We start from the raw sequence: 22,611 nt of genomic DNA, 5'->3' as shown, positions 1-22,611 counted from the left end.
CCCAGCTGCCTCCCCGCAGGTCGGGCACAACAATCAGAGCGAGACAGACAAGCCAGGCCCGAAGCATGCGCCCCGCGGCTTGTCCCCGGGCAGGATGGCAGCCTGTAACCAGACGCCCCGGGGAGGCCGTGCTTTGTTCTTCCTCCCCCCTCCTCAAAAACAACAAAGGAAAATCGACTGAAGGGCGATAGTCACTATCAGGGATGGAGCTGCGATTCCTTCCTCAGTTCTCTGGGCAGAGATAGGAAGGGAGGCGAGCGGCAGAGAAAAGCAGGGCTGGAAATCATCAACACGGCTCGATAAGGGAGCTGCTGAAATAGGAGCAAAAATATTTAGACAATAAATGAAGTATCCCAAAAGCCGCGCGTATCTTTAAGGAATCAATCATCCTGTACCGGGTGTCTGGACATACGGCGCCAAAGGAGAGATAGCCGCTGAAATGGAGAGATAAGGGTTAATCAAGGATTTAATTCAGCAAAGATAAACAGGGTCTGAGCTAAGAAAAAAGAGAGAGAGAGAAAGACACAGCCAAGACTTTGTCCCAATATTTCTTGCAAGAACCTTAAAGTTCTGGAAGATCCCACCGCCCCCTCCTGGTTTCTGAAGATATGGTGGGGCCTGGCCAAGCCCCCGCAGCATCGGGCCGCGGCTGGGAGGGAAATCCACGGAGGGCACAGCTGTCGCCTCAGCCTGTCCTGCTGGAGATGGTGCTGTCTCTGTAAGCTGGGAATCTGTCTCCCCGCGGAGGAGTGGCTGAGCTCCCAGCGAGCCAGGCTGGGCCGTGAGACACAGACGGCACTGCCAGGATGACTCAAGTGTTGGGATGGCTCGCTGGACAGGTTTCAATCGGGCTTGGGAGCAGGCTCCCAATCCCGCAGCAAGGACATCTGCTCCCAGCAGCTTGTCTGGTTCAGAGAAGGCTGGGGTGAGGGAATGCCAAGCCATCCCTGCTAGCTTATCTGCCACTCTGCACCCCGCTTCCAAGCTGGCTTTTCCCCTGGTCCTCCCAGTCCATGTAGAAAGGCAGATACTTCTTAGGCTGGCAGCCCCCAGAGCCCGTAAGCTCCTGGCAGATGGCGGGTGCCACGCAGATTAAATAACGAGAGGGCTGAATGCAGCACACTCGGGACAGGGGCCTGGAGGCACTGGCTTTACGCCAGGTCTGCCAGTCTGCTCCACTTTGTACCACCTCCCTTCCCTGGCCTAATGGCCAGTGCTGCAGATGCATCTTCCAGAGAGGAGAGTGGAACACGGTCTCCTCGGAGTCACCATTGCTGCCCCCTGACTGGTTGATGCAGGCGTCTGTGACTCACTGGGATGTTCCTATCTGCCCCCCAGCAGCAGTTCTGTGCTGCTCGTCACCCTACGCCCAGTGCAGCTCCCTGGGCTACCAGCATCACCGCCCCCCCCCCACAGCAGAAAGGTACCGTGGGTACTGCCCGAGCTGGGCAGGGGGCTCTGCCAGCGCACTAAAGCGGGCAGAGTCTGGCCAGGCACATGAGTACCACTGGGACCGCGACAGCCACAGGCCCCCGACTCAGCCTCGTAACTCACAGCCAGGGAGCCTGACCTGGTTCGTTAAAGCAGGTGACTGCTATAGAGACACTCTAGCCCTGCCCCGGGTCTCACACCCCGTGTGTATTTATGATACCGTACAGCACTCATTGCACCGTCCATCCACGGAGCGCCGTGATTTCCAAACACCATACATAAAGCCTCAGACATCGCACTCCGATGTGGGCAGGTCAAGGGCATCATCTCAATATTAGTCCTGGGGAAACTGAGCAGAGAAGTGACATAACCGAGGTCACCCTCTGAGTCAGTGGCAGGGTCAGGATTAGAGTATGCAACCCACAGGCACAGAGCATGTGAGGCTGCTCTGCATCCCTGCACCCTCTCAGGTAGGACACCAAGCCCGAGTCAAAAGGTCCGCATCCCTTCAGCCCCCTGGGAACTGAGACACCAAAACTGCCCTCCTGAAAGGCACCACTGTCGTGTGTCTGGCTCTTTTATTTTCCAGTGGCAACTGGGTTCCAAACTCTGTGTTTGTGCTAGTTCTGTGCAGAAACCCTGCTTGCAGTTTAGATCGATCCTTGTATAGCGCCCGTGGTCTTTGTTAGGCCATCCCTCTCTCCAGAACCTTTCGACACCGGCTCCCTCGGCTCCCTCAGACCAGAAGAGAAACCCTGCGCTCTCAGAGACATGCACCATGACAACGCACACACGACAGTAGGTGGATGTGCAACTTCAGCTGGCAGTTTTGCAAGCATTTGCTTGAAAATATGGCCCATGACATTACATATATGAGACAAGAAGAGTATGTTACCAAAGCATCATCAGTTCTTCTCCAGTCATACATGCTCCTCCTACCCTCCCCTGGGCCAGAACGGGGCAAACTATTAGCAGCGAATAATCTCTTTTTTGACTTTGGCTGTTGATTTTTTGTGTGAATTGCCTGGCTCAGCTCCCATGAGTTTGGGTGCACTGGCAGCTACTGGACAAATGTCCAATGGAAAAACCACATTGTCCACAAACTTTACTGCGAAGATCCAGCAGTCACTATTTGAACCGGGAACAGTTCTGCCTGGCTGTAGGGCACACAGCACTCTTTCAGTTCCCTGATTGGATGAACGTAACTCTGAGTACCTTGCAATTGTGTATTTGCAGGGCTGAGGTGGCCCATGCTTCCAAGTGTGCAGAGAGGCCTGACACGGTGAACTGGACGTAGGCCACGGATAGTCCTGCTGTGGGGATGCACTGTGACACCCTACCTGGGAGCTGGGTGGCGATGACTGAGCCCTTTGGGAATTCCGGGTGGCTTGCCCTGTACTGCAGCTCTGCCCGGGGCATTTTAATAGAGCAGGAGGGGAAAACTGGTGTGTCCCTCTTGCTGGTCCCGCCCTCCCTGCATCTGTGGCAGTCCGATGTGAGGACTCCGCGCACACTCCTGCCAGCCACCTCACCCACTGGCTGCTCTTGGAGAGCGAGAACACAAGTGGCCGAGACAGCCACAGCATGGCCCTTGAAAAGGTGAATGAGCGTTGGGGAGCCATTTCTGCAACATTCCCCCAGGTCTAGACAGGTGCAGGTTCCTGGGGGCAGGGAGCTGTAGGTTTGCCAGTCTATGAAGCACCAAGGGCACCTGTAGAATCTGGACCCATGCTGAAGAACGGGAGGCAACAATGGATTGTGCTTGCTGGCAGGAGCCGGCGAATCCCAGGTGTGCTGCTCTGATCCTGGGGCCATTCCTGCCCCGCTGTCCCCAACACTCTACAGAAAGCCTCTGGCATATTCTGCAAGTGCGGACACAGCTTCCAAGCAGACTAATAAAAGTTTGTGCAGTGCCTGGAAGATCTATCATCCTATGGAACTGGCCAGGCTGATCACAACGTCACGCGTCTGATCAAGAGTACTACGAAGCAAAGAAGAAATTCTAGTGGGGAGGGGGACATGCTCCCCCTGCAGTACATCTGTGATGAGGGTTAGTGAAACAGGGAGGGGGGCGCACAGTGAGAGACAAGAGTGTGGAACAAGTTTGGCTGGGTCTCTGCACCACTGACAGCGGTGGACTCAGAAATTAAGCCCCGCAGGTAGGGAGCTCCAGCTGGGATTTCAAAAGAGATCACAGGTCTGTTCATCAGCGCACTTCTAAAGCCTGCTGCTGCTGTGATACACCCCTGCCAGGGTCGGCATTAATGAGATGAACGGAACAGGAGGGATGGCAGCTTGCGTCCCGCGTGTGAATGGCCACGTTCCGCCACCAGGGAACTGGGGCCTCGACTTTGTGTTATAATTACACCCAGGTGTTTGGAAGGGACTGGGGGAAAAGGGAGTCAGGCATGCACAAGCTTGGGAGACAGCTGGTGCAGTGGGAAAAGCAAACCTTAAGCCTTGTGCCAAACTGCAGCTTGGGGACAAAACCAGGATGACTCTGTTGTAACGGTTTATCAGCGAGAACAAACGCAGCCCATCCATCATCTTGACCAGACCTGTGCACTGGGCCTGGCCTTTTCTCAAGGGGGGCTGTGTGCGTGAGATTTTAACCCCTTTCAGTCACTCACAGAGGGACGGAGCAATTCTCAAGAGCCTGCCAAAGTGAGCACAAGTAATCTCATCGCCACGGCCAGCCACAGCTCGCACCAAACCTCGCAAGAAAGGCTTCCAAAGAGGGGACCAATGCCCCACAAGAAGACATCTTCCAGGCATCATCCGACACCACCGAACACTAAAGCGTACGTCAGCCACGGTACTTCTCCAGGGGACGGGTGTGCACGTGTGAGGGAGGGAGATACCAGTTGAGACAGTCACTGAGGAACAGCGCATCCACAGTGCACAGATTGTGGTAGGGAGGGAAATTCCTGCCAGAGTCTAGATCTGGAGCCAACTAAGTCCTCCTGCCTGTAACTCTAACTCTTCTCTCCAACCGCCCCTCTTTGGAAGAGATTTACACCCTGTTTCCGCCACCACCATTTTAAATAAGCAAACAGGAGAGAATTCACTGGCGCCTTTTAGCTGATGGGGTATTGACAGTTACAATGGCCTCTCCCTAGAGAGGATCTAGGGGACTGCATGCTGAATGGGGAGCTCCTGGGCAGAGCTGGCCTTCCCTAGATTTCTTGGTAGGGAAAAGTATTTGATTAAAAAAAATAAATCAGAACAATGACTGACAGTTCCCATTGGCTGAAACCCAGGGTTACAGCACGTGAGATTGACGATAGCCATGCAGAGACTGTCCATGGATAATACAATGGTTCATGAGCTTTTTCCTCTGGGGAAAGGGGGGAAAAGCCCTTTTTTAAATGAAAAGAGGGTTGGTTTGAAAACTTGGGGTCAGTGCTGTCCCCTGCAGGCCAAGCCCAACTCTGGCGGCTCCTGGTGCCCCAGCTGCCCCACTCTTGGGGTTGTGAGGAGCCCTCTGGGGGTCTCTGTGGACAGGCAGAGGGATCCCACACCCTGACCGGCCAGTTTCTGCTGGGGCCTGCGTGTAGCTGCTCTCTGCACTGTTCCTGCCTAGGAGCTTCAATCTCCTCAACAAGACATTCCAGGCTGCATCCCTATGGCTAGGACCATTCCAGAGCCACCACCGTGACCTGGACACAACCCCCGGAGATACCAGAGCCAGCCAGGAGCACGACAATGCCTGTGTTCCTCCAGCTCATTCCATGGTGCAGCCTTGTCAGGCTTAAGTGCTGGTAACCAGGGCATTTGCTGATATGTAAATAAGGCAACATACTGGCAAATAGGTAAATCAGGGCCACAAGTCATTTGCATAAACTCTCTGAGCCGTCAGCCTTAACACGGACGGACATCTCACCTGCATTTTATGAAAGAATAAAAAACGGACAGTGACGGCACCAGGCAAAAGTACCATCATCCCTGAGCTGGTCTGGAGATGCCACAGCAAGGAAACCCCCGGAGTGCTGCTGCAGGGCTGCGAGGGCTGGTTCTCCCATGGAGGGGACAGAGGCCCTGGCAGACCTCACCCAGACCAGCTGCATGGGGCCCAAACAATGGGAGCAGAGAGTGGTTCTTACCGTCTCGCTCTGCCCTGGAGACACTGGCTCGCTGTGGATATTCCCTGGGTACGGCCCCCAGGATAATCCCTCCGGCAGGCTCCGCCTAGCACGCACTCTGCTCTCCCCCTCCACTGCGACCAGCTCCAGCTCATCTGGGGAGAGAGAGGACAAGAGGAGGGTGAGGGAGGGGCCTGGATTCACCCTACTGCCCCATGACAGCCGGCAGCATTCAAAGGGCACAGCAGTAACCCGTCAAAGCCAAGCCCAACCGAAGAGCACTGCCTGCCTTCCAGACTACAAATGGTCCCCGTTGAACAGGAACAAAGTCAGACCTTTGCTTGGCGATTTAAATACATGTAAGTAACCGACTTCTCATGGGACCTGCAGCCCATCAGGAAGCAAGTGAGCATCGAGGCCTGTTTGCAGGAGATTTCCAGGTCAGTTTGGTGGAGTCAAGAGATTCTCAGCTGGTTCAGAGAAGGATCAACTTTTGGGTGCTTTGCTGCATAGAATCAGCAGCCCTTCCTGTTTACCAGGCACTGTGTTCTCTTTCAATCTGAGCGACATGTCAATTCCCTCTGGAAATGTCTAGGGATTAACTAGGTGTGGCTGAGAGGGGGAATGTGTGTAACATGGATATGCAGCTACCTAAAATAGAAATGCACAAAACCCAACAGTGCTTGTGTTCTGCACAGCTGGGGCAGACGGGGACAGAAATATCTTCTGGGTCCAAGGCAAACCACCCTTTGCAATTCAGCAGCTGGAGTGGAGGAGACTGAGCTGGTAATGAGGAGTAGAGGGAGAGATTGCACACACATGGGGAGGGTGGAGCTGATAAACTGGAGAACCAGGCTGAAATCAAGGGAATCAAGCAAAGGCTGAACGCACACAGGAAGGCACAATGAGATGAGTGGGGTGGACAGCACTGTAGGATAGGAGCTGGGGGAGTAGTGATGGGCAACATCTGAAGGTGAGTTGATGCAGAGGTCAAGACTCTTTAAGAAGTAGTTTCGTTTTCTCAGCAGCAGCAGCACCAGGGCTGGCTCCAGGGTTTTTGCCGCTCCAAGTGGCCAAAAAAAATAAAAAAGCCGCGATCGGTGCCTGCTCCACTGCACCACTTTCTTCTTTGGCAGCAATTCAGCAGCCGGTCCATCCCTCTGAGAGGGAACCGCCACTGAATTGCCACAGAAGAGCCCGACATGACGCACCTTCCCCTTGGCTGCCCCAAGCACCTGCTTGCTGAGCTGGTGCCTGGAGCCGGCCCTGCCAGGTGTGCACAGCTCAGCCCAGTGCTGCTCCCAGGGCACAAAGCGTCAGGCTAGGTCAAGTCCAAAAGGCCTCGTGTATGGTGCGACTTTTGAGCAAGTTGGCTCTAGCCAGGTGCAGACAGGCAACTGGCATTTTAAACCACTGTGGTGTGCAAACATGACCAGGATGATGTTACCCGGTGGTGAGGACACCTGAGGCCAGACTACGGCACTGCCCCCATCTTTGCTAGCAGAATAACAGCAGAGCTGCAATAATTCCCAGTCTAGTACCAGTCCAAGGCAAACAGTGCTATCTAGCAAGGCCTCTTCCTCAGTGCTGGAGCAGGGAGGGTCCTGCCACTCGGCCTGTTCCCATGTAAAGCCATCCTGAGCCACAGAAACCTAAACGCACCGCTGCTCCTGCCAGTAATTGTCAGGAACAAGAGAACCAGAACCATCTTCCACTCAAGGCAACAGCAGGGAATTGCAGCCCAGGCTCAAGGGAAGGATTATATGTGTAAATGCAGGGACCTGCGCTCACATGCGGGGGATCAGACTGATCCGTACATATAGGGTTGGGGTCCTGCAGGGGTCAGTCCTGGGTCTGGTACTAATCAGTATTGTCATTCATGACTTCAATAGCAGAGTGGAGAGGATGCTTATAAAATCTGCAGCTGACACCAGCTGGGAGAGGTTGCTAGCACTTTGGAGGACAGGATTAGAATTCAAAATGAGCTGGACAAATAAGAGAATTGGTCCGAAATCAACCAGATGACAGGCAATATAGAAAAGTGCAAAGTACTGCACTTAGGAAGGAAAAACTCAAACACACCAACAAAGTGGGGGCTAACTGGCCAGGCGGGAGTACTGCTGGAAAGGATCTGGTGGTTACAGCGAATCACTAACTGAATACAAGTCAACAAGGCGATGCTGTTGCGAAGAAAGGCTACTATCATTCTGGGGTGTATTAACAAGCATGTTGTATGTAAGACATGAGAGGTAATTGTCCTGCTCTATTCGGCACTGGTGAGGCCTCAGCTGGAATCCTGTGTCCAGCTCTGGGTGTCAGACTTGAGCAAAGATGTGGACAAATTGGAGAGAGTCCAGAGGAGAGTGACAAGAAAAATAAAAGGTTTAGAAACCCTGAGCACTGATGAGGAAAGATTAAAAAAACTGGGCCTATTTAGTCTTGTGAAAAGAAGGCTGAGTTGGGACCTGATAACGTAGTTGGAGACTGTTAAGTGCTGTTATGCAGTGGACAGGGATCAACTGTTCTTCGTGTCCACTGAAGGCAGGGCAAGAAGTAATGGGCTTAGTTTGCAGTAAAGGAGATTTAGGCTACGTATCAGGAAAACCGTTCTAACTCTAAGGATAGTTAAGCTCTGGAATAGGCTTCCAAGGGAAGTTGTGGAATCCCCATTGTTGGAAGTTTTTAAGAACCAGTTGGACAGACACCTGCCAGAGATGGTCTAAGTTTACTTGGTCCTGCCTCAACGCATGACGACCTCTCTAGGCCCCTTCCAGCCCTGACATTTCTGTGATTCTATGAAATCATTTAAACCTGGGACACATTTCCAGACAGCTCGGGTTTGCTTTGCTTCATGTCTTCCTTTGGACCTCTGAGCAGGGATCTCTGAGCTAGGATCTCCTGCTATGGTCAGGACAGTATGCCCTACAGGATTACGATTCTTGGTGGGGCTCGGTCTCTCCTATCGGCTTGTTTTTCCACAGCATCTTTCAAATCTAACTCACATAGCACATTGATTTGCACTACGTCGATGCCTCTCACAATGAAAGAGGCTGTGCCCAGGTGCTCATGTCTGCATCCACGGCAGAGCATGGAGTGAAAAGCCTCTTCCATCACGCACCCCGGCATTCCATCACAAGGAGGCAGTAGGAACCATTTCACTTCCGAGAACTCTAAGTCGAGGCAGCTTCAGGGCTTAATGGCCTTGATGATCTGATAAGTTTCTAGGTTTAATGGGTTAGATAACATGTAAATACACTATGAATGCTGCTCTAAAATGTTTTAACTGCGCTTTTGTCTTTCCAAGTGCAGATAAGTCGGCAGCAAACCAACACTCAGATGTGTGCTAAATGGAGGCCCCATCACCCCACTCAGCAGGGTTAAAGTGAAGACACCAGTGGAAAGGGGACAGCTATTGCATCCCCAGAAAACCTGCACCGAGAGAGAGAGAGAGAGAGAGATTCACGGAGTCCAAGGCCAGAAGGGACCATTGTGAACATCTAGTCTGACCTCCTGCATAGCGCAGGCCACAGAAGCTCCCCAAAATAATTCCCAGAGCTGAGCTTTTAGAAAAACAGCCTATCTGGTTTTTAAAATGGCCTGCGACGGAGAATTCACCACGACCCTAGGTAAGTTGTTCCAATGACTAGTTACTTTCACTGTTAAACATTTACACCTTATTTCCAGTCTGAATTGGTCTGGCTTCAACTTCCAAGAGTTGGATCCTGTTAGATCTTTCTCTGCTAGACTGAAGAGCCCATTATCCTGTATGTGTTCCCTACATAGTACTTATAGACTATCAAAGTCACCCCTTCACCTTCTCTTTGTTCAGCTAACTCCTGTAATCATTCTTGTGGCTCTTCTCTGAACCCTCTCCAATTTAGCAAAGTCCTTCTTGAATAGTCGACACCAGAGCTGGACACACTGTTCCAGCAGCGGTTGCACCACTGCCCAACAGAGCGGTAAAATAATCTCTCTACTCCTAGTCAAGTTTCCTCTGTTTATACATTCGAGGATCACATTAGCTCTTTTGGCCACAGCGTCACACGTTCGGCAGATTATTCACTATGACTTCCAACTCCTTTTTGGAGTCATTGCTTCCCAGGATAAAGTCCCCCATCCCGTAAGTATGGCCGACATCCTTTGTTCCTAGATGTAGACATTGGTGTTTAGCCATATTAAAACGCCTATTGTTTGTCTGAGCCCAGTTTAACAAGCGATCCAAATCACTCTTCATCATTGGCCTGTCCTCTTCGTTATTTACCACTCCAATTTTTGCATCAGCTGCAAACTTTATCAGTGATGATTTTTTGTTTCTTCCAGATCATTGATAAAAATGTTAAGTAGCCAAGCACCAATCCCTGCAGGACTCCACTCGCAACATACCCATTCAAGATATTTCCTTGTTTAGAATGACACTTTGAGACCTATCAGTTAGCCAGTTTTTAATCCATTTAATCTATGCCATGTTAATTTCAGATTGTTCCAGTTTTTTAAATCAAAATGTCATGGGTACCAAGTCAAACGCCTTACAGAACTCTAAGTATATTACATCACCACTATTATCTTTATCAATCATGCTCGTAATCTCTCTCTCAAAAAAAGATATCCAGTTAGTTGGACAGGATCAGTTTTCCCAAAACCCATGTTGATTGGCATTAATTCCCAGATCAGCTGCTCCATTATCTTGCCGGGATCAATGTCAGGTTAAAAGGCCTATACTTACCCGAGTCATTCCATTTACTCTTTTAAAACATTGGCACAACTTTTGTTTTCTTTAGAAATGTCCCCGGTATCCCAAGGCTTATTGAAAAGACTGCTGTACATGCAGGCTGCCCTCTTGTGAAGCTGACCTGGCTGCAGCCCAGCCTGGCTGTCCATGACATGGGCTGGTGACTGTTGTCACGGAGTGTGGGGAGTCCGGCCCTGCACCCCTCTTCCTGGGACCCACAGTGACTCTCAGCCAGCCAGGAAATTAGAAGGTTTATTGGACAACAGGAACACCGGTTACAGCAGAGCTTGCAGGCACAGTCAGGACCCCTCCACCGAGTCCTTCTGGGCTTTCAGGGTGCTTGGATCCTAGCTAGGATACCCTGAATTCCGCCCACACAGGCCCAAGCCCAAACTCAAACTGCTTCCCTCCTGCCACTCCCTTCCTTTGCCCCTTCCCGGGCAAAGGTGTTGACCTTTCCCCTCCCTTACCTAGCTCAGGTTACAGGCCCTGGCATCATCCATCCCCTAAAGTCCTCCCCTGCTCTCCCACTCCCCACACAGACAGTCCCTACTGCATCACAACTGTCAACGAAATACAATTGCTCATTTCGCTCTGAACACCCATGCAGATTATCCAGGAGGTGGTGGGAGAAAAGCAGAGATTCCAGCCTCTGAGCACTTATTGTGTCAGGAGAGGTACAAAACAGTTCTGCTATACCGACTGATCCCGGCCGACTCTTCATGGCTGGGCCCTCAGCTGGGTTTGAAACCTCTGATCTTCAGAGATGAAAATCTAAGCCTTTATTGTTTGAGCTAAGGGAGCAACTCTACTCACTGCTAGCAACAATATATTCTTAACCTCAGAGGCAGGCAAAGGCCCATGCTTTCCTAAAACTGGTTTTACACTCAGTAAAGATGGACTTTCCAATTGCAATAAACCAGAGGAAAAAAAAAATAAACAGAGACTCCGTAGACTACGTTGGCCAGATTTTCAAAGTTAGGGGTGTGCAATTATACATACATTTATGCATACCCAATTTGCATATGCAAATACAGCACTAATACACACACACTCAGAGCCACTTATAAACCCACATCAGATGTCTGTATGCCCAGCTCCCCGACCCTGGCCCTGGATCGGTCTAATGCAGAGTTGAATATTGAAACATTCTGGACTGAGATTTGTCCATGCTCCCTCTCAGCTATTAAAAGTCACTTAATGTTCGTGAGGTCTCCACTACCTGCCAGCTCCTTTTCCTGCCTGGATCTGCCTCTCCAGTCTATCATGTCTTTCGATGGCATCATCTGCCCCACTGGAAATTCAGCCCAGCCATGGGATCCGGCAGGCCAAGGGGAGGAGGCGGGGCTTGTCTGAAGGCAAGTTGCTTTAGTATTAGAAACACCGTGAGGCAAAAATAATGTGCCGGTTGGATAGCTCAGAGCCTGATGAGGGTTTTATTACCCAGCAGGTCTCTCTGCACTCAGGGTGTTGGCAGCTCAGTGTCTGTATCCTCAGAGCCGGGGTTATTTCAGGAGAATTACAGCACTAAGGGGCATCATCCACGAGGGAATGCCTGGCTAGGAGGGGCTGATTAATCTGAGCTGGTCCTCGGTCCACACCAGACTCAGCTGCCTCCTTCTAGGTCTCATCTCCATGAGCTACGAACCTTGCAGAAGAGCATAGGTGTGGTTTCCGTCTGGGGACTGCCCAAGCTCTAACCATCGTGGTGTCGGAGAGCCTCGCACACAGTGCCGCTGGGAGGGCAGAATCACCATCCCTGCTGTATAGGAAGGTGGCTCAGCACGTCCCCCAGATCACACTCCTCCAGGGCTCAAGGGTAGCAGCAGCCACCAGGCAGCTCCAACGGCATCACAGATGCATGTCCTTTCAACATGGTTGCTCGGTGAGATCCCCGGCGCCTGGTGCCTAGGCCAGCCCTTCGGCTTGTGGGCTTGGGCTCCCACAGATCAAATCAGTCCAAAGCTGCCTTCCCGGCGAGCCACTGTAGCCTGTGATGAGAAACCACCCCCAGTTCAATTTCGGAGCCCCCTGTCCACGTGGGGCTACCTCCCCCAATCATCCCACTCCTGCTCCCTTCCGCTCTGCCCGCTGACTAGGAGTGAGCTTTAGCAGAGAGAAGCCTCTCCTCAGATGTTTTATAGCGGGGTGTGGCTTTGCTTTCTGGGGGGTGAACATAAATAAGAACATAAGAACGGCTGTACCGGGTCAGACCAAAGGTCCATCTAGCCCAGTATCTGTCTACCGACAGTGGCCAATGCCAGGTGCCCCAGAGGGAGTGAAGCTAACAGGCAGTGATCAAGTGATCTCTCTCCTGCCATCCATCTCCATCCTCTGATGAACAGAGGCTAGAGACACCATTCTTTACCCATCCTGGCTAATAGCCATTTATGGACTTAACCACCATGAATTTATCCAGTTCTCTTTTAAACACTGTTATAGTCCCAGCCTTCACAACCTCCTCAGGTAAGGAGTTCCACAAGTTGACTGTGCGCTGTGTGAAGAACTTCCTTTTATTTGTTTAAACCCGTTGCCTATTAATTTCATTTGGTGACCCCTAGTTCTTGTATTATGGGAATAAGTAAATAACTTTTCCTTATCCACTTTCTCAGCATCACTCATGATTTTATATACCTCTATCATATCCCACCTTAGTCTCCTCTTTTCCAAGCTGAAGAGTCCTAGCCTCTTTAATCTTTCCTCGTATGGGACCCTCTCCAAACCCCTAATCATTTTAGTTGCCCTTTTCTGAACCTTTTCTAGTGCTAGAATTTCTTTTTTGAGGTGAGGAGACCACATCTGTACACAGTATTCGAGATGTGGGTGTACCATGGATTTATATAAGGGCAATAATATATTCTCAGTCTTATTCTCTATCTCCTTTTAAATGATTCCTAACATCCTGTTTGCTTTTTTGACTGCCTCTGCACACTGCGTGGACATCTTCAGAGAACTAGCCACGATGACTCCAAGATCTTTTTCCTGACTCGTTGTAGCTAAATTAGCCCCCATCATATTGTATGTATGGTTGGGGTTATTTTTTCCAATGTGCATTACTTTACACTTATCCACATTAAATTTCATTTGCCATTTTATTGCCCAATCACTTAGTTTTGTGAGATCTTTTTGAAGTTCTTCACAATCTGCTTTGGTCTTAACTATCTTGAGTAATTTAGTATCATCTGCAAACTTTGCCACCTCACTGTTTTCCCCTTTCTCCAGATCATTTCTGAATAAATTGAATAGGATTGGTCCTAGGACTGACCCTTGGGGAACACCACTAGTTACCACTCTCCATTCTGAGAATTTACCATTGATTCCTACCCTTTGTTCCCTGTCTTTTAACCAGTTCTCAATCCATGAAAGGACCTTCCCTTTTATCCCATGACAGCTTAATTTACATAAGAGCCTTTGGTGAGGGACCTTGTCAAAGGCTTTCTGGAAATCTAAGTACACTATGTCCACTGGATCTCCCTTGTCCACGTTTGCTGACCCCTTCAAAGAACTCTAATAGATTAGTAAGACACGATTTCCCTTTACAGAAACCATGTTGCCTATTGCTCAACAGTTTATGTTTTTCTTTGTGTCTGACAATTTTATTTTTAACTATTGTTTCGACTAATTTGCCCGGTACCGACGTTAGACTTACCGGTTTGTAATTGCTGGGATCACCTCTAGAGCCCTTTTTAAATATCGGCCTTACATTAGCTAACTTCCAGTCATTGGGTACCGAAGCCGATTTAAAGGACAGGTTACAAACCTTAGTTAATAATTCCGCAACTTCACATTTGAGTTCTTTCGGAACTCTTGGGTGAATGCCATCCGGTTCCGGTGACTTGTTAATGTTGAGTTTATCAATTAATTCCAAAACCACCTCTAATGACACTTCAATCTGTGACAGTTCCTCAGATTTGTCACCTACAAAAGCTGGCTCAGGTTTGGGAATCTCCCTAACATCCTCAGCCGTGAAGACTGAAGCAAAGAATCCATTTAGTTTCTCCACAGTGACTTTATCGTCTTTAAGTGCTCCTTTTGTATTTCGATCGTCAAGGGGCCCCACTGGTTGTTTAGCTTCCTGCTTCTGATGTACTTAAAAAACTTTTTGTTATTACCTTTGGAGTTTTTGGCTAGCCGTTCTTCAAACTCCTCTTTGGCTTTTCTTACTACACTCTTACACTGCCAGCTTAAGTGCTTGTCCTCCTTTCTATTTGTCTCACTAGGATTTGACTTCCACTTTTTAAAGGAAGTCTTTTTATCTCTCACTACTTCTTTTACATGGTTGTTAAGCCACGGTAGCTCTTTTTTAGTTCTTTTACTGTGTTTCTTAATTTGGGGTATACATTGAAGTTGGGCCTCTATTATGGTGTCTTTAAAAAGGGCCCATGCAACTTGGAGGGATTTCACTTTAGTCACTGTACCTTTTAACTTTTGTTTAACTAACCCCCTCATTTTTGTATAGTTCCTCCTTTTGAAATTAAATGCCACAGTCCGGGCCAGCTCCAGTCACCAGCTTATCAAGCAGTTGCTTGGGGTGGCCACTCCAGAACGGGGCGGCACTTTCAAGGATTCGGCTGCAATTCGGCGGAGGGTCCCTCACTCCTGCTTGGAGCGAAGGACCTCCTGCTGAATTGCCGCAGATCGTGATCGCAGCTCTTTCTTTTTTTGGCAGCTTGGGGCAGCAAACCCCTGGCGCCAGCCCTGGCCACAGTGTTGGGCTGTTGAGGTGTTCTTCCCACCACAGAACACCTCAACAGCCCAACACTGTGGCAGTAAATATAGCCTCCAGCAAGGGGCTCACTAGCTGATTGGCCCCTCTTTTGGGGTGGGGCTGGGGGGTCAGAAGCATCTTTCCTGTAGCTGTCAGAGAACCTTCCAGGTTTGCTCCTTCCACTTTTCTCCCCGAGGGTGGCTCTGATCCAAGAGGTCTCTCTCCCTCCGAAGCGTGGGATCAGCCCAGAAGGTGCGAGCCAAACACCCTCGACCCGCAAGCTGTTGGCAGAAGCAGTGATGTCAGGAGAAGCCAGACAGGTCCTAAGCCAGCCCCTGGCTTGTTTTCTCCATAGTTCAGTGCAGGACGGTCCACTGCTCAGGCTCATACAGCGCGGATGGCAGCGGCGGCTATAGGACCCAGGAGTCCTGACTCTGTTCTGTGCACGACTAGCTAATGCTGCTCTCAGACATTATCCTCCTAGAGGCCAAAGGGACTCAGGCTACATTTGTATCTTAGGGTTTATCCTGATTTAGGAAATTAACACGGTGATGGTGCTGCCCGTCCAGTGTCCCATCAGCATGTCCCTGCTGACTGGGCCTCCTTAGGTACCATTACAAACCAGCTTCACTCCGGGATGAGAGGATTAGGGGAGGACAGAATAAAGCCACATCTCCCTGGCAGGAAGAGGCAGAAGGACAAGGGGAAAGAGCAGAGGAAACAGATCCCCTGGCCTCTCCTCTCCTGGGAGCTCTCAGCCACGTGGGACCCCTTGCTGTTAATGAGCCTTTGAAGAGCTCAATCGGATTTGCTGCTTTGACACAAGCCCTGCTTTATTTCCCCGTTCTTGAAGATGAGAAGGAAGGACAGAGGCAGTAGCCACCTGCCCACCTAATCCCTGGCTCCCGGAGGAGTGTGAAGGACTCTGAAGGGCAGGTGCTGGGCACAGCGGGAGCTACTCCCTACCCCATACCCCTCTCCCCCAGGGGATACTGAGAAAAGGGAACAAAACCCAGCAGGAACAAGGAGGGAAAAGCAACCGAATCCACAGTCCCTTCCAATCAGAGACGGGCAAGGAGGGAAGGACTCAGAATCCATTCGGATCAGGCTAAGGGTTGGGGCTCGGGTTCCAGCCAGAATCAGAGCTAGAAGTTGACAGGGCTGAAACCCCTGCACTGGGCCCCAAACGGTGGAAATCTCGGGGGTCGGGGGAAATGAGATGGTCTCATAAGATTTCTGCCATCTGGAAACACAGCAAATCTGGTCTGGCAGAGCCAGGACACTTTCCTTTGCTGATCCAGTCCTGGCCAGAAACCAGGGGTAGGACTCACATCCAGAGGCACAAATGTGAACATGCTCCCCCTTGAAGAAAAGGCTGGGTGGGGTGGAATGGGGCTCCAGACACACAGCGCTGGCTTGGGCCCATCAGGGCAGAGCTACAACTTTACCACCAGCAGAGAAAAATACAGAGGGTGAAAGCGGCAGTATCCCTGCCTACGACGCTGTCCTACAGGCAGAGCTTCCGCTCCTCACGCGGTAGCCTTGATTCCCTTGGGATGAACCACCAGCCGCGCACGGTTCCTCTCACGCTCTGGGCACGCCAGAAAGAGCCCCTCTTACATCAGTGGACGGGGCCTGGGTGCCAAGGACCGACTAGTGAAGATATTCTGTACCTGTCAAACCAGCTCAGGGGTCTGCGGCTCAGAAACACCCCGGGGCTGGCGATGGAAGAGCACCGCCGACAGCCTGGCAGTTAGGGCATTTAGGGATGTGGGAGAGACCCAAGCTCAAATCGCTGCTCTGCCTGGTTCAGCGGCACTATCAGTTTCAAGCTGTTCTGCTTTGTATCAATAATTAATTTTTTGTTGGGCCAGAGAGCACAAGACTATTCGGCGCTTCTGGGGTCTCTTGTTTTGACCTGGACCTGAGAAACCTTCCCACCAAAAGTTTGGTCTCAGAGACCTTCCTGGGAAACGTTTCAGTTTTGATGGCTCAGTATTTTCAGCTCTGTGGGCAGATAGGGAAGGGTTGTTGACAAATTCCTGACCAGTTTGACTTATGGCTACCACTTGTGGAGAGGGCAAAATGCAGCCAGCACCAGAGGGGAGAAGAGGTCATGCTGAGATAACTGAAAAGCCAAGGGTGAGGAATAAAGGGGTGATGGGGGGGCGGGTTAGACACCCTCTCAGCTCCCAAACGAAACCTGCTGCAAGGACACTGCCAGCAGAACTGGGCAGAACAGGCTCTGTTTGGGGGATTACTCTATGGCCACCTTCCCTGGGGTCTCTTTGGCCTGCATCTCCTCCATTAAATTTTATGGACTCTGCTCAGAAAACAGCAGCCAAGCACATGTCTCCTTCCCGCAATCAGTCCCATCCCTCTCCCCCGCCACTCCCTCTCTGAGAGTGTCCAAGCCCACCCTGCCAGGCTCCCTGGCCCCCCACCCAACAGCCATACTTCCCTTCGGTGGCAAGATTTGCATTTCTCAGCGGCACTTGGGCACCGCGTGATGCTGGAGCAGTTTCTGTTACTGCACATTGGCATGACAGAGCCGGGCTCCGAGTTCCCATTTCCCAGGGTACAAAGTGAAACGCCCCTCGGGAAGGGCCTGCCCTAGCGCACACAGGGGACTTGCCCACTCTGCCCCGGCACGAGACCTGCCACTACACGGAATTCTCTGAGCCAGCCTCAAACACCGGGAGAAGAGGCTCATTGCAGAGACATGCACCATCTGAGCCACGGGGCAGGGTGCTGAACAGAGGCGCCAGTCCATGAGGGGCCAAGGCCCTGCTGCTGGGCTCCAGAAGCACCGGCCATGCTGCAGAGAGCCAAGTTCTGGGAAAGGGACAGCTTCAATCTCACGTGTCTATTCCCGGTGCAACAAGAGCACAACCTTGCCTGGCTCTGGAGGGGCTGAGGCTCCCCAGCTCTCCTAGGCCAGTGAGAAGGGAGAGCTCTGCAGCTCAGAGAGCGGGTGGGTCACCTGGAGGTCCCTCCAAACTAGTCACCGCCCGAGATGGGACCAGGAAAGCACAGCACTGAGACGATGGGGAACAGACACCGAGCCGCCCGGCCGATTTAGTTTGTCTCGTCCACTGAAGACATCACCAAGGGCTGAGCCCAGTGCTGGGAATCTGGACTTTCCACCTACTTCGGCCCTTGGACTTTGTTACCTAAACAACGACACACATTTGTATGGCATCTTCCCCCTGAAATGATCCCCAACGCGCCACAGAGGCTAGCCCCCCGCAATGCAACCAGCGGGTACACAGCACCTGGCACTGCCATGAATCCCTACTCGTACAGAAGGGGCCGGCATGCCCATTGAGCCCTGCCTTTCCCAGGCTTGTAGGAACTTGTCCAAAAGACAGAGTACACTGGGCCTTGAAGGGTTAATAGCCTAAATCCAAACCCCAGGGACAGGCCTAAAGCTGTTAAAAATCCCAGCAAGTGGATACAGGGTCAGGACGCCCGGTATCTCCCTTTATTACTGACAGGGCTGTGAGCCCATTTCCCCAGTCAACCTCCCAGGGCCCAGCCAGAAAGCGGCAACCTCGCTCATTAGAGATACCCCCGGGCTTAAACCCTGGAGCCTTTAACTCAGGCGATGCTCCTGTCCCCCTGAGCTTGAGAGAGAGTCCTTGGGCTCCCAGCAGGAGCAAAGGAACAACATGCTGCGGAGGGAGGCTGGGACTGGGCTTTCTGTTAAAGGGGTCCCTGCTGAGGAGCTCCGGGGTGCAGGGATCTGGCTCCCAGTACGGCCCTGATGGCTTGGCCCAAGGAGCTTGCTGTTTGCTTGGCCCAGCAGCAGACAGGAATCCCTGCAGCGATAAGGTGGCGCTGTATTTTTCAGGCCGGGGTGGGGGGAGCTGGTTCCTTGCATACGTTTCTCATTCGAGCAGCTTCCTCCTGTAGGAAACCTCAGGGGAAATTGGTGACACCCTAGACAGCTTGGACGGGCCCGGGGGTTACGCAGCGTTCCTGGCCAGTTTGGAAAAGGAGCTGATTTGATGCCCAATGGCCACCTCCCCTCCTTGGCCCCTACCCCCACCAGCCTCTCTGTTCCTTTCCCCCCACCCTGTCCCCGCGTCTCGCGGGCTAATCAGCTGCGTTTGGGTCAGGAGACTCCGTCTCCGAGATAAGAGCGCCGGCCTGACACTCTCCATGTCAGAGTACTCCATCTTCTGTGTATCAATCCCCAGCAGAGAAAACACACAGCCACTGATAAAAGACAACCATTCCAGACACAAGGGACAAAAATAGTGCAGCCTGCGCCAGCCGGCCACGAGCCTTCTGCCCGTGCCAATGGTAACTGGGGATGCAAGGGGGCGAGCGGATGACCCTGCCCTTGGCCCGCCAATTAACAGGCAAGTGGGCAGGTCAGACGTACTGGCGGCTGCAGCAAAGCGGTATGGGATGAGCGCAGCAATGCTGGAGTTCATGCCACAGCAAGGTCAATATTTCCCTGTATCAGGGACAATTATCCCCAACTGCCTGTGGCCTGTGGGTCCCACATGTCCTGCTCTTTCCCTGCAGGGTGGTGGTCGATTGTCGCAGAGTGATTGCAGTGCGGGTGTATGGTGTGCTCTGAGCCACTGACCGCCAAGGCAGAGCTGAGCTGCCGGCAAGGCGCATTCCCAGCCTGGGCAGTGGGGGGTGTAACTACATTGCTAACTCATGCACCATGTGGCTGAAATTCACAGCGAGTCCCAGCAGCAAAACCGAAACGACAACGACAACAACCGCCGAGGAATGAAGACTCTGCACCTGCATCGCCACCCACGTGTCTCCAAGGGCTTCTCTTCACTGCACTGTTAGCTTGAGCGATAACTTAAGGGCCGCCCCTCACTGAGCTCAGGTCAAGCCGCGCTTTAAGCCTGCCCACAGCGAGCCAGTGTGGAGTAAAATCTAGGCCTCCTTGCTCCCTGCTGATGGAGCTGAAAGGGCAGGGCACAAGGGGCCGGCATCGGAAGGGCGAGAGCAAGGCGCAGCGGTCCAGGTCCTGCAGCAGCTCACCGGAGTGTCTCCATCACTTTATGGGGGTGGTGGGTGGAAATGCAGGAGGCGCGAGAAGGAAGGAAGGAAGGAAGGAAGGAAGGAAGAAGAGACGATGACAGACTTGGGAGCAGCTTGAAACAAAGTTTGCCCACCCACTCCCAGGAGTCTGAGGCCAACCAGTTCCCAGCCTCCATCTACAAACCACATGCCAAGCAGGCCTCCTGAATGGCACCTGCCAAGATGCTCAGCCCCCATGCTCCCACGCGACGCGGCCACAGAGGCCTGCAGAAAACCTGTCTCGGGAAGGTTAATTACGGATTAAATGTCACCTTTAAGACTTTTAGCTGGAGGCAGCTACAGAGAAGAATCATATAAGTCAGAGATGGAATGAGCTGCTAGTCTCCACACTATGCCCCAGCCAGGCCAGGCCTGCTTCCTACCATGCATGCCCTGAGTGGTTTGTCCTCTCTGTTTATTTGTATTATGGTAGTGCCCTAAGAGAAAGCGGGGCCCCTGCACGCTGGGTGCTGTGGACATGGTAAGAGACAGTCCCTGCCCCAAAGAGCTTCCAATCCAAACAGACAGGAGGTGGGAAGAGAAACAGAGGCAAAATGATTTGCCTGAGGTCACTGCTAGAGCCAGGATGAGAACCCAACTCTCCTGACTCCCAGCTCCGCTCCTGCTCCACTCGGTCGCAGAGTCTAGTTTACGAGTGGTCTAAGGAATGGGGCTTCCGTTGCCTCCCTTGGGTAAAATCTTAGCAGAGACAAGGCCCCTGCAGTTTTCACAGTGAGGAAGGCTGGTCCAGCGGTTACTTGGAAAACCCGACTTCAAGTCTTTGCTCTCCCACGTGACTCTAGGCCAGGGTCACTTCATCCCTCAGTTCCCCGTCTGTCCAAGGGGGATAACAGCATTGCCGCCCCTTGGCTGTGGTGAGAATAAATCCACGAAATGTTGTGAGGCTCAGATACCACGGTGATGGGCGGTGGATGAATACAAAAGATAGCCAGGCCTTTACTTGGCAGTGAAGACAAAGCCTCAGACACATTCCAGAGCCCCTAGCCCCACCCCAATCTGCCACTCAATAATTCCTTCCCACCCTGCTAATATTTGAAGAATGGTCTTAGCCTCTCCCCCATCTTAGCCATCTTGGAGCCAAGCTGTACAGATTTCACTTAAGTCCCTCCCTCCAGCTACAGCATCATTTTTATCGCACTTCTATGAGCTCTGGCCAGTCTGTCAGAATCCTCGTGGCAGTGCAGTAGCTGGAAACAAATGAAATATTCCAGGTGCGGTCATGCTGGAGCAGCACACGAGGGATTAGTGCCTCCGAAGTTGTCAGCAGCTCTGATCGCTTTGTTCTAGTCCATAGTTATTGCAAATTCAAGGTTGGATCAACTGGAGGAATCTCAGGTTGTAGCCAAAGAGTTCTGGGGATTTGAAGCAGAACTGTGCCACAACTTGTCCCTCGCCAACAAAAGCCCTGGCAGTGCCAGGAACCAGGGCAACAGTGCCCAGCATGCCCCTGCTTCTTCCACTGTGGCCTGCTGGTATGAGTCATAAGACATAAGAACATAAGAACGGCCATACCCGGTCACACCAAAGGTCCATCCAGCCCAGTATCCTGTCTACCAACAGTGGCCAATGCCAGGTGCCCCAGAGGGAGTGAACCTAACAGGTAATCATCAAGTGATCTCTCTCCTGCCATCCATCTCCACCTTCTGACAAACAGAGGCTAGGGACACCATTCCTTACCCAGCCTGGCTAATAGCCATTTATGGACTTAACCTCCATGAATTTATCTAGTTCAGCCATCACCGGGAGGGATCCATTCTAGGTATAAGTATAGGAAGGAGAGCGTGTGTCTATAGGACTATTCTAGGGTGTCTGCCCAGCATTGAGCTGGATTCAGGTGCATTTCGCTTTGTCTTCAGTCAGTTGGGTGCATGGGTTTGAGAAGTGACGCAGCGGGTAACTGCTCTGCAGTCACTTAGCAACCTGGGCTTGTTTTAGTGACAAAAGGTTTTTGGCTGGTAACGTTGCACTTTCCAAACACTAGCTCACTCCTCACAGTCAGGCAGGGCAGGGCAAGACCAACCTCTATGTCAGAGATGGGGAAACTGAGGCATGGAAAGATCACACAGTCAAGGGCAGGGAACTCCCAGGCCTGCACTCAAACCACACCCCCCTCTAGTGTTTCGGAATGGCTGGGATCCCCACTCCTTCTTGGCTATGTCAGACGCACATGCACATGTCTGGCCCCTGCAACAAACCATTTCCCCACGGTTCTTGTTCACACCACACAACTTTCACAGCTGCTTGAGTTATGCTATGCAAACAGCACCAGAGGAAGTATCCACATAATGCAGGCAAACAATGCTGTATTACGTTATTTCCATTTCTTCCCCTCCAGCACAGCAGAGGAAAAAACGAGACATTTCAGATTCTGCATATTTATAGTCTTAGGCCTTAAAAAGAAATCTGCTAATGAATTCCCTCCTGCACTCCAGAGACAGAGAGAACTTTACACTGCATCCCTTCTGGGCCTGGGGGAGGCTTCTCTCTCAGGGAAGCTGCTCCCCTAATCCGACCCCAGAGCCAGTGAACTAGCAGAAGTGAAACCCAGAGGGGCATGATGCCACTTGTTCTTTAATGAGAGGCAC

General features: G+C 51.7%; 1 protein-coding gene across 5 annotated transcripts in view; it reads right to left on the bottom strand.

Annotated features, from left to right (window-relative positions):
* ZFPM1 (zinc finger protein, FOG family member 1) overlaps positions 1 to 22,611 on the bottom strand; it is a 133,843-nt gene that overhangs the window by 15,796 nt on the left and 95,436 nt on the right. For 3 of the 5 annotated variants that reach the window (XM_030582129.1, XM_030582131.1, XM_030582132.1), the window contains one exon: positions 5,535 to 5,668. The exons of 1 other annotated variant lie outside the window; for it this stretch is intronic. In XM_030582129.1, the coding sequence (XP_030437989.1) occupies positions 5,535 to 5,668 (134 nt within the window). Of the gene's footprint in view, positions 1 to 5,534; positions 5,669 to 11,890; positions 12,238 to 22,611 lie in introns of those variants that run through there. One more of the 5 variants, XM_030582133.1, reaches the window with a different exon arrangement.

The sequence above is a fragment of the Gopherus evgoodei genome, chromosome 12, assembly GCF_007399415.2.
Source record: "Gopherus evgoodei ecotype Sinaloan lineage chromosome 12, rGopEvg1_v1.p, whole genome shotgun sequence".
NCBI classification, from domain to species: Eukaryota; Metazoa; Chordata; order Testudines; family Testudinidae; genus Gopherus; species Gopherus evgoodei.
Note: the sequence above shows the minus strand (reverse complement) of the source record. Positions and strands in the feature narration are given on the sequence as shown.